Raw genomic sequence first — 12,744 nt, forward strand, 5'->3', positions numbered from 1 at the left:
AGAGACTTTGATTTCAAATGGAAATAGACATTAACAAAAATAAAAACTTTATGTCACAAGCATGATATGTAAAGGTTTTACTAGTCGTGTTGCTGTGAATGGCTATCCAAAAGTGTCCAACTTCAGCATCATCCTATGGAAGAATTTATGAAAGAAAACTCGCCAAGGTGATCAATAGATAGCAATGTCTAACTGTCTGCATCCACTAAAGCTATCTACAGGTACCGGTACGGCCATCTGGCAAAGACCATAGGCATCCATCTTCATTGGCTTTTGATCAGCAAGTAGTCAGATGCAGAGCTGTGCCATCTGTCGCATGTACAACTGGTTATAAAATGAAATAAATGCCTGGAACAGCCAATGACCATTGCAATTTGCTGCAGCCTCAAAACATGCTTCTACTTTCTTCTAGGCATTCTGCTAGCCTACTTGGATGATGCATTCGAGTGGTAAATGGGGCCGTGATGCACACAATCACCTCATACAGCCACTACCATTTTGGCAGCCAACAAATGAAATGGATGCTGGGTTGATCCATCACTTGGCTACAGAAACATGCTCATAGATTGTATATTTACATAGCATTCCTTGTTTGTCTCCTTTTTCAAACTTAGTAAAGGGTGCCAATGGGTTGGAGTAACTGAGGAGCTTTTCCAAAACTGTAAGGAGTTCCCCTATTCAGCCACTCCCTTGATTTGATGACATCACATTTAAATTTCAACTATATATAAATTTTCCACTTCCAGCACCTATCCAAATCTGCATTTGGAGCTAAGTGTAATTGTTATACTGAACTTACCTTTAGAAGATTATGTAGAAAGTGTACACTTCACCTGTATTGAGATATGCACCTACTTAAAACCATTTGCCGCATTGCTTAGCCAGATATTATGGTTTATTTAATAAATGCTGCAAGAAGCTAGCCCACTTACCTCTTGATAAATATCAATATGATTCCCATTGAGGACTTGTTTAGAGCATGTAGGAAATTCTCTAATGCAGCAGGAGTCAGGAGGCCACTCCATTTCTGTCATTTCCAACCAATCTGAAAAGTATGCCACTCCGCAACACTTGAACTGGAAAAAAGTAAAATTGGCAACGCTCTAAGCTTCTTGAAATGTTTCGAATAAATTTTATACCCAATGATATTTTTTTAACTGTGTGAAACAGAATGCTACATATTTTGTTTCACATAAAACAAACTTCTCAATTGTTATAAAAGTTTGTATTCAAGGAACAGCAGGGAGTTTCTGATACCCACTGCCAACAATTTATTCTTAAACTAAAATAAATTATCTCATTATTTATCACATTAGTGTTTATGGGAGCTTGGTGTGTGCAAAATTGCATTCCCTAGTACCCCAAATGCAACAGTAACTTCAAGTGATTCATTACGGAATCAGAATGATTGCAGCAGAGAGAAGTTTCAGCAGATCTGTTCTGTCCATTTTGGACAAGCAACCAGGCTAGTCCCAGTCCCCATTCATTTCCCTGTTCCAGTGCAACTTTTTTTCTCTTCAGATAATTATCCTGCAATGGGAACAGTTTCCCATTATCTTCTCATATCACTCACAATTTTGAAAACTTCTATCAACTCTCCTTTCATCCTTTTCTTCTCATGTTGAGCAGCCTGAGCTTCCCTAATCTTCCCTAATCCATGGAACTGAAGACCCTCAGTTTTTGGAATACTCCTCAATTCTTTTCTGCACTCTAATGCCTTCACATCATTATTAAAGTGTAGTGGCCAGAATTGGGCAGAAAATACTCTGAGGCCAAACCAGTGCTTTACAAATGCTCACTATCGGTGCCTTGTTTTTATACTCTCTGCCCTATTTACATTGTCCAAGATCTCACATGCATTGTACTGCATTCTCAATCTGGCCTGCACAGTCAAAGATTTGTGCACACATACCTCTTTGTCCCTTTGATTCAACCAGCCTGTCTATGTCCCCTTAAACTCTATCAATCTCCTTCTCACAGTTCATAATATTTCAAAGATTTGGGTCATCTACAAATTTTGAAACGTGCACTGCACTCCCAAGACTAGGTCATTAATATAGATCAAGAAAAATAATGGTCCGAATCCCTACTCCTGTGTACTCCCCAAGACACTTTCCTCCAATCTATAAAAGAAAGTTTGCAACTGCTAGTTCCTAAATCATTCAATAGACTTTGATTTTGTGCTGCCACTGTCCTTTTCATTCCATTGGCTTTAACTTTGCTGACAAACCTGTTTTACTGCACTTTATCAAACACATCTTGGAAGTTGTGTACATCAGTTATTCCTTCCAAACCTCTTCCAAAGGCTCACTGCTCACCCATTTTTCTATTGTTCAGCTCATTAGGTCATTTTTAAAATCAAAGGAGCTACGAGAGTTCAATTTGTTGTTTTAACACCATAGCCTCGGAAAAATTCATAATTTGTAAACCTCTACTTAAATATTTTACAGCAAATGTGATGTGAAGTTGATAGAAAGAAGCCACTCATTCAAAACCATAGGGAAAACATATCTGATTTAGTTTTCCGTCATCAAGTTAATCGAATTCTAAACTCAGATTTTAAAGGTTGCATTGTCATTTTCAAATCCCTTCATGGTTTCATCCCTCTCTATCTCTCCAATCTTCTCCAGGCTGAACCCCATGTGATACTCTGAACTCCTCTAAGATACCTCCTGGTGTCTTAACCTCTTATTATATGTGCTCCATCTTGGTGACTATACCATCAGGTGCCAAGGATCTAACTCTGGAAATCTTTCCCAGAAGGTTTTTCACCTCTCAATGTTTCTTTTCTTTTTTTAAAAAATGCATCTTAAAACCATCTACCCCAATATCTCCTTATGTGGCTCACTATCAAGTTTTGTTTTGTAAAGCTCCTTTAAACAGTTTATTCTATTGAAGATGGTATTGTTGGAGTTGAAAACAAGTGAATAGTTTTCAGTCTTTCCTTTTTCCACTTAACTCTTCCATAAATACAAAATATGATTACGGCTTTGAGAGAATGTAATAACAATGCTTTCGAGTTTTAAAAAAAAACATCATTTGCCCATAAAAGACACATATCAGTTGTATTCCAATTAATCATTCACTCATAAATTGAACATAAAAAGAATGCAAAATGATTCACAAAAGCACTTCTTATAAAAGATATCAAATTTCTAAAATCTGCTTCTAGATTCCATTACCATAAAATAATTCTCATTTTGTTTTCTGCTCAGTGCTCTTCCAAATTGATAGTAATGGATGTGCCATTAGCAGGCAGCACAATCCAGGCAGAATATGTAATTTATAAAGTATATAAATACATACATCACTAAAGAATATTGCATTCCACCACAGAAGCGAACTTAGCGGTCATACTGATAGATTAATGTCAAGTTGTAAAATCTACCTCCCTCTGAAAGAAATTCCAGGCATGGGTTAACCACTGGTACCTGGCCATACCATAATGAGACATTCTAGTCTTCAGCTCAAGCACATCAGACCTTTGAATGGAGACCTGAAATATAGAATGACCTCTTAGTAACAATATTATAATTAAACTGTGACTTTTAGGATTAGTATGGCAAAGTGTAAAATATCAACCACATAGCACATACCAACGCCTTTATAAAAAGTTCAATGATGTCTACTCCAGATTATTATGATATATGTGAACCAGAACGTGTGTGTTGCAGGCACTAGGTTTAGGAGCACACATTTATTAGTCTATGCTTAATAACAGGCATTGTCTTTGAAAATTGCCATCGCTTTACTCACCTGCCATCCTCTTCATGTAGAGGGCACATTACCATGACCCGTTTAAAGTGTCCCCTTCCAGGGCATTTAGTTCCCTCCTATTCATTACGAAGTACAACCCTACTGCTTGAAATTGTCCTTCCAAGAGGGGCAATCAGTGATCCAACACAACAAATTTCACCCCAGACTTGAATTGCCTGCTTTCCCCAGGATTCAATAGACTGCCCTCCTGACCATTACTGACCAAACCACCAGGACGGAATTGGTAAGACAGCCCAAACAGACCACAAACTGATGTCTCAAAGTACTCTAATTGGTCTACTCATAAGCCACGAAATACTTGCAGTTGACCCGCAGGGTTGACTGTGGCCCAAACCCTGGACTGCAACGACACAATCCTCAGACTCTGGTAGAATTAAATGTCTGAATGACCATGACCAATGTCCTGAGCTGGAATAGGATGAGCCCCTGACTGCGTGTGATAGTATCCCTGACTGACTGTTGCCCTCTTCACTTCATTGAGTACTGCTTCCCTCTGATTTTCACAAATAACTATTTTCTTCAAGTACATGCAGTGCATTTGCCACATAAACTGCTGGCACATGCTGTGGGTCTCATGTTGACATTTTATAATGCCATTCAATGACATGTTCACCCCCCTATCTGACCAGTGGGTTGACTGTTCAGTGCTTTCAGCCATCACAAGTTGCCTGCCACTTCCTCTGCACTAAAAAGCAATGCAAGCCAAAGATCACTAGTCTGTAACTGAGCACTGAAGACATTGTCTTCTGAGCGCACAATGTGACCTTCACATTGGCTGTCAGCCTGTAAGTCAGTGCTGAAGTTACGAAGAAACAAAAACAGAAATTGCTGGAGAAACTCAGCAGGTCTGGCAACATCTCTGGAAAGAAAGCAGAATTAACATTTAACAAGTTCAGTGACCTCTCTTCAGAGCTGATAGTAGCTAGGAAAAGGTGGTACACATGCTGATGACAGGAGGTATGGGCTAAGAAAACAACGTGAAATAGAGAGGGACTAGCAGCCTTCAAATTATGTGCAAAATGAGTAAATGCTAAGAAATCAAGTTGAAAACCATTAGATGACTGTGTGGGTATAAGCTGCACGGATGGATGTGTCTTCTTGTACACAAAATTAACTGACAGTATCATGCAAGTCATAGGTGACCCTGAGCTCCAAAGTAAAATACTGAAGAGCTGAGGAGTGAGAGAGTTGGACTGAAAGCAAGTGCGATGATGAGGCAAGGCTGGTGGTTTGCTGATTTGTGCGCATGTAAGGTCATGGAGGATGGTGACCATGACGAATGCAAGGGCATCTAAAGAGGAGATTGCAAGATGACTAGGACAAAGCTGCAACCACCAGGAACCCACTCTGAATTAATTGTTGGGAATTTGCACCTTTTAGTTTCTCAATGGAAGACAATAAAATAAGTGGGGGAAGAAATAGAGTTAATGGGAGTTTTAATTAAATGCAAACACATGGAAATAAGGGAGTCATCACTCAAGGGGAAGATTCTGAAGTTTGAAGTTACCATTTAAGCCTCAAGGTGAAAACTTTTCTTGACAACAAAAATCTGATTCTTTTTTCATTCTTGAAGTATTTAACCACGTTTCTTGTCATTACTCTTGCTACATCAAGGAGGGGAAAATTCCACCTCATGTCAAAGACTGAATTGACAGCATGTATATTTAAGGCCACGATTCTCCATATAGGAAATGTTCACTTCCTGTATGTCATCACAGAAAGGTATCAGAGAAAGGTAACTGTTGAGTTACTCCTGCAAGTCTAGAGGGTCTCAACTTCTTATTATCAATAAGATAATAGTCCTGTAAGGGACATGACAATAGGTTGATTGCCGTCTCCCCGCTCATGTAATAAGGAGAATATAACTGAAAAGGAAAAAATAAATCCTAATTTTGAGTTGTCTGTCAAAAGCCTGGGGTGATTTGCTTTCTGATTTGCCAACTTGTGTTTGGCATCTGCTCAATAACTCCACCAGATGGCATAAATGAGAACAGAAGGTTACTGTGTGAGAAATCAGTGTAAACATATGCAGTGTAACTGCACACTGCATTAGCTAGACACTGCATGCTGATGACATCTCGAAACAGATTTTAGATTTTATGATAAATATTTTGTTATTTATTTTATGACCATTTTACATTCAATTGTATGAATAACTAAATAGATTGTGAAAGAAAGTATTTGCTAATTGGTAATTTGTTTAAATTCACAATTCACAGAAATATCTACGCTAATTTCAGCATGGCACTTTTTCTGGCAAAGGTCTTAACGGTATTTACTGGATATATTTAATATAAAAACACTACTTATTACATTCCAAAATTTCTTGTAAGTAAAACAAAAACTGTAACAAATACCAATTAAAAAACATCAGAGTAAATTTTGACTCCCAAGTTGTGCAGAGTTATGATGATTTCATGTTTAATCATTTTTGCCACTTAAGTTTAAATGATTATAAATACCTGGAATTTTTTTCTCTATTAGCTCAAATGAAAAGAGACATTATGGAACTTTTTTTAAAGCAAGGCATTTCTTGGAAACTACTTGGTTCCAGATAATTGCTGATCTTGGTTGCTTGAACTCACTTTTGGGAAAACACCTGTTTTTTGACTGAGTTTTAAGTCAGTTCCGTTTGAAAAGCATCTAGTAGACTCGGACTTTCATTTGGAGGAAGCCTACCAGAGAACAAGTAATTTAGCCTGGGTCTCTATTTCTGAAGCACCTTTGTAATGAATTGAGTGTGTGAAACCTGACTGCCCTCTTGAAGAGCAACTGAAGAAATCTTGAAAATGTATTTCCTGAGCAAGCTGCTTCTGCCAAGATCCCAGAGACAACTGCCAAAATTTGGTGTCACTCACCTACGTAGAATGTCAGGCCAATAGCCATCTGTACATTTCAAAGCTTATGCTTTCATCTTCAAGAAAAAAGACTTACTGACCAAAATATGTTTTTCCCAAAATGACAGTGTGCATCTCTATATAGAGAATATGAATTATTCCCTTTACTGTGGGTGTATGTGGGCGTGTGTGTGTGTGGGCGTGTGTGGTTATTTAGCGTGGTTAATCTTTATATTTGCATATCTCAAACAAAGTCCATCGACCATGTTTGCATCGTCTTTGATGAAGTTCTGTTTCATAATAAATCTACTTTTGTGTTCATTTAAGTATAATACACATACAGCATATGATTGGCCATATCAGGAACCAGGTAAAACAATTAAAATTGCGTTGTGCCCTGTGAAGTAGTGGAGTTAACAAAAGACAATGCAGTCTGCTCATCCCTGTCAGAACAGCAGATGGATGCCAAAGACAAATAAAAACCTGCTTTACTTCGCTCATGTAATTTTATCCACTGATTCAGAAGTTACCTGACACTTCTCTAGCCAGTACTATGCCTGCAGCCAGCATTCACTAGTGGGTTTGGACCGTGTGGGATATGTTTAACCTACAGTGAAAACAGTTATGCATCATATCATCAGGATACAACTTTGCCATGTAGTTTATCACAAACATACATCCCCCATGCCCCCTTTGACCTCACTTTTGAGGTAACCAGTCATCCCTTGCCTGAATTATGCTGGAGTGGAAGGAATGGGTTGGAAACATTGTAAAACCCTGCCCTCCCCCATCTTTAACCCCTGGCCTCATCCATTCCAGATAGGAGAGTGAGATTAAAATCAGATATCTTATTTGATGTTGGCTGATGATTAAGTACCAGTCAGATTACCAGAAAAACTATGCCCTCTACATATGAACAAGGAAGGAGGATTTTTAAATCTAGCTGAAACAAGCAGATGGTTTAATATCGGAATGATTAAAGCACGAACAACGTAGCACTTCTCTGGTCCTGCACTGAATCAAAGTTAATTTTAAATAATGCCTTCACCCTAAACTGAGCAAAACGTATCCTGCTATTTCTCTGCCAATGAGATTCTTGGATTTATTTTTGCACACTTTGCACTCATATGCATAAGGAATAGGCTGAGTTTGTCAAACTGATTTTTAAAAATTAATTCTTGGGATATTCATTCTGGGGTCAAAAAATGAAAGACTTCAGTTCCATCAATTGGGATAAGATTTGAACCATGAACTCAGCAATAAATTGCTGCAACACTTGATCCACCGGCACTATTTCAGTAGAGTTATGAGTCACACACATACTTGCCCAGATCTGTCTCAGAATAAATGGTAGACTTGAGAAGCTTGCAGCAAAGGATATGCATGCCTGTTACACTGTCACCATTTCATTTCTAAATAGTTTTTTCATTAACTTTAAAGGTGTAAAAATGTTTCAAATGAATGCTTTCAGAGACACAAAAGCAAACTTTCACATTTCCATTAAAGAATGCATGGAAGTAGAAAATGATTCCAGGCAACAACCATGGACACAGTTGAGATAGCAGGCAATTTTCTCATTTTGTGTGTTACCTGTTGGAAATTGGCCAAGATTAAATAGTTCACTCTATTTGTACAATGTAACAATGTTTGTGGAATAAAAATATAACTTTCATTATCCTAGTTGCTTAAATAACTCTTACTCTCTTATGGCAAATTCAGGCCAGCGGGTAAATTTCAGAATCTGGCTAATTCACAGTTCTCATCAAATTGATGAGTTGTAAATTCATTTGCGGCAATTATACATACAGACACCAAATTAGATAATAGGATTCAACATACAAGTCTACATCGTTTGGAAGCCTTGCCTTTTGGCATTACTAATCCAAAGCAGAGACTTGCATTGTCCATTTAATCACAGAATTTTTAAACTGTAGTCCTCAACGAAGACATGCAAAAATATCACGTCGCTGCTCCAAGTTATTTTTCAATTAGAAAAGTTCTATTATTATTTTAAGATGTCTCACACAGTCAAAAGGTGTGGAGGGAATTGGTGTACATTTGCAGGGTTGAAGCCCAGAAGTTCCAGAAATGTAGAGGTCTTCCTGAATTTAACTTCATTAGAGTTTTTTTGCTCCATTCCTCACATGGCAACTGACAGGATTGAGGGGCTGTTTACTGCTCAGGATAGAAAGCCAGTGACAGAAAGCTGCAGACTGGGACAACTGAGGACCTTCCTCAGCAATCACTGAAAACTTGCGCATAACGGACTGAGAGATAGTGGGGAGCAATATGGGAGGACAAACTAACTGTCGGGTGAAAGATCTAGGGAAGGGAGAAATGGATAGAACAGATCACAATGCTGCAATCACTGACAGTTTATAGGAAAGGGGCTGGAATGGGGAGTGAGAAGGGTTGCAGGAAAGAAGGTCGAGAAAAATTGTGAAGAAGACAGTGATTGTGGTGGAGATGGTGAGAGATCATAGCAGAAGCTTTGTGGGTGGGGATTTTGAGAAGGAGGGATGGGAAGAAAGATTTGGCGGAGTAGAAATGCATGAGCAGTGCTGGAAAGCATTTACTGTTGCATCTAACACTTCACGCCCTTCAGTTGATGACTTTCCTGAGTCCTGCAAAATGTTTTTGTGGCAGGCTGGTTTGATTTTCACATTATTAATAATTTGAATCCCTCTGTATCACCCATTGTGAGGCTTTAAGTTACAACAGTCAACCCCACAACCACCTTTAATCTTAAATGTTGCAAATGATCAACTCAGGTCGATAAAAGGTTGCTGCTTTATATAAAGCTTAATTTTTTTTTTAAAAAAGTTCTCTCTTGCAAATCTTTATAAAATAATCAAGTTATTCAAGATAATTTTGTTTGCTGGATGCACATGAAGCAATAGCCAAATCCTGAGCAGATGAAATAAAGAAGCAGCCAAACAAAAGTAAAAGATAAGCCCACAAGACTAATGGAGGTTAGAAACGCTCTGCACTAGTTTAGGAATCTGAGTTTATATTTCATAATCCAAAAAAATCAATTGACATTTAAAATTGCATTACTGCTCAGATGAGTGTCACATGGTAATAATTAAAACAACGGACAAATTGCCCAAGCTAATGAAATATAGTGGCAGAAAAAGTGGAACACTGAGTAAATGAACGTAGATCGAGTAATAATCATTAAATATTAGATGTAGCTTTTCAATTCTGAATTATTAGGAATTCACAACTATTTAAATAAGTTCTCTAGCGTAAAAATTAAATCTGTAGCTGGCATTTTGTCGATGTGCCATAGTCTTATTGCAAGGTCCAAATGGACGTTCCTAGCCTGCATGGGTGGACAGTGGAACCATGGTGGAGATATTATCAGTGGCAGCTAATTACGAAGCCGCTACCAAGAATTCCATTCCATAAAGAAGCTTTCCTCTCAAACTTGATCCATACGAAGGGATGGTAGCCTCCCCAGCTTTGGCAGCACTACCAACGGAGGTGGATGTTACTGAGGCGGCCTCCATGTTGAGGCTCTGTTCAAGAGCTGGAGTTAATTTTCTTTTGGTATTCCAGGACAGGCAGACCTTGGTGATGGAGGGTTGAATGCTGAAAGCATGGCTTCAAAGAGACAGTGGTGGTCATTGTCACTGTTGGGGCTGGACCATTTTGTGGGCTATGAAGTTCTCAGAAACAAAGGAAAGATGGAAATTCTAGACTCCACTTCCTGGGAAGCTGCATTTATATAGCTGGAATATTGTGCAGTGAGGGACCATTCCAATGGCAGTAAAATGTTGTGGTGGCTTCATATGGCCATTAAAAAAACAGCTATTTACCCTAATTGCCATTCAATTCTACTTAGCAGGCAACTGAACCATTGCTGTTGCTGCCTTTTAAAATATCCTACGGCAACGGGAGGACACCAGGCTTCCATTCTAATGCTTTCTGCTGCTATTTTAGCTGCCTATATCCAAATTGTAGCATGTTAGCAAAACTAGCAATTGTGCCCTTTGTAATACACTTTTTCTCCTTTTGTTTTGTTTCAACATATAATGAACAGTTATGTTTGAAGAAGAATGATAAATGTTTTTAAACACGAAGTAAAACTATTATCCACTATAATTTGTCATATAAAGCAGGTTGACATTCCAATTTCCTTACAGCTACCACTACAAAATCAAGTTATGGAATCTCAACAAACAGTACATGTATGCTTTGATATTAAATGTTAAATGTTTGTAGCAGTTATTCTGCAGTGTATAACATTTTGTATTTCACTTAATCGATAACCCGATGAACTGTTCCAATAAAGTGACAGGCTGTTGTGATAAAATGGCTTTGTGCTATTCTGGAATATCTTATTCGACCATTTCTATGTATATACATGATTTTTTCATTTTGAATCTCACAAATCATCTGAAACAAAATGGTGATTTTTTTTTGCGGAGGAGTTCACATTTAATATCAAGGGCATTAATTTGTTCTAAGATCAGAATGAAGAGGCTTTTTTATTGAGTTATTAAAAATGGAGGGCATTAACAATAGTGAACATGCTTGCAGCAAAACAGCTTTTAGTTACCTCATAGTGCAATGACCACATCATTGTATTTGATAGGATTCATATACTTCAATGTGAAACTGGATTCTCACTTATTTCAATTCTTATTTATCATAAGGCTCAAAGTTTCAACGTAAAATGAGGGGTGGGGTGGGCACAAGGCAAGAATATAATATCCAGGAGGGCAACAATTTGAAACAAATCTGAACACACTTTCCACTGTATATAAAACTCACCTGGAAAAGCTGGTGTAGAAGGAGAAGATAACTCCTACCTGGTCCTTAGATCAAAAGACATGAGGAGTGTATTGGAGGATATTCTGATTCTTATTAATTCATCCCAGTTACATTTTGTTGCCAAATTTCTCTTCGTGGAAAGTTTTTGTAACACTTTGTTCTCCTTTTTAGAGCAATTTGTGCGATATGATATTATTTCAATTTTCTATCATACAGATTGTGTCCCTTTTAAGCCTGTACAATAACCGGCTACCCATTCAGATTCTACACCATGATGTAGTCTCTGTAATTTGGGATGGAATCCATGTTTTTGTACCAAGTGTCCAAAGATTCTATGGGAACTCCACATTCACATTTCCTGCATTCGTATCTAGATAACCAATACCATCTCTTGCTATAAATTTAAGCTTTCTTTATATGCTTGGCCTATCTCCGCTGATGTCAAGTGGAACTCCCCATCATCTCTAATACTAATGCTACTTGATAATGGATCATTGATCTCTAGAAAAATTGTGTAAATGGATGTTCAGGCTATTTCTCCAGAAATTTCATGGATGATCCACCAAAGTTAGAACAGGAAATTGAAAATGTCGATGGAAAACTTAAGACACTAATCTTTCATTCTCTCTCTCTCTCTCTCTCTCTCTCTCTCTGCACCCCCGCCTCAAAAACAACATGCAGGAGTCAAATTCTACAGCAAAAAAACAAAGTCTCTAATTTAACTTTCTTATTATTGCCACTGATGAAACTAGGAGACAGACAGAGACTAAAAGACTTTAGGAGAAAGACATGCAGAGAAATAAGGGAAAGCAAGTAGATAATGAGTAATTTTAACCTCACTGCCTCAAGATGAAGCAATACATTTTTTAGATTATACCTTATTTTAGCAATTTGAGGGGATTATACAATGGCCAGATGACTTCCTCTGTCAGCTTGTCGCTCAAATAGCACTGCTCAAAATTGTCCTCCAGTGTATTTCTAACCCGAATTCCTTTTAACATTTGCTAAAATAGGAAAGCAGATAATGCCAGCTTTAGTAAATTGGATAGGACAAACAGAAAGAAGATAATTGAAGGGACCTGTAGCCTCTCACGATGCAAGAAGTCAGAAACAGTTAGCAGTGGATAGAATTAAGAAGTAAGTGATTGATAGTGGAATGATGAGGATTATGGGTTGAGTAGGTCATACAAAGACAGAGCAATATGGAGAATCACAAAAAAATTTCAAAGGATAGGAGGAAGTACAAGTGATAGAGTGTGATAATTAGAAAGGAGGTCTAGTGTTCACATTTTCATCTTAACCATGACCAGAAACAGAACCTATGACCATCAGTTCCTGACCTGCCACTCTA

The 12,744-nt window shown here is 37.9% G+C and overlaps 1 protein-coding gene across 4 annotated transcripts in view; it reads right to left on the reverse strand.

Annotated features, from left to right (window-relative positions):
• The window catches only part of tspan12 (tetraspanin 12), a 42,964-nt gene that overhangs the window by 15,676 nt on the left and 14,544 nt on the right, over nt 1-12,744 (reverse strand). For all 4 annotated transcript variants that reach the window (XM_048608080.1, XM_048608081.1, XM_020529906.2 and 1 more), the window contains exons 6-7: nt 3,389-3,496; nt 933-1,076 (exon numbers count right to left, since the gene is read on the reverse strand). In XM_048608080.1, the coding sequence (XP_048464037.1) occupies nt 933-1,076; nt 3,389-3,496 (252 nt within the window). The remainder of the gene's footprint in view (nt 1-932; nt 1,077-3,388; nt 3,497-12,744) is intronic.

The sequence above is a fragment of the Rhincodon typus genome, chromosome 18, assembly GCF_021869965.1.
Source record: "Rhincodon typus isolate 14 chromosome 18, sRhiTyp1.1, whole genome shotgun sequence".
In the NCBI taxonomy this organism is placed as follows: Eukaryota; Metazoa; Chordata; class Chondrichthyes; order Orectolobiformes; family Rhincodontidae; genus Rhincodon; species Rhincodon typus.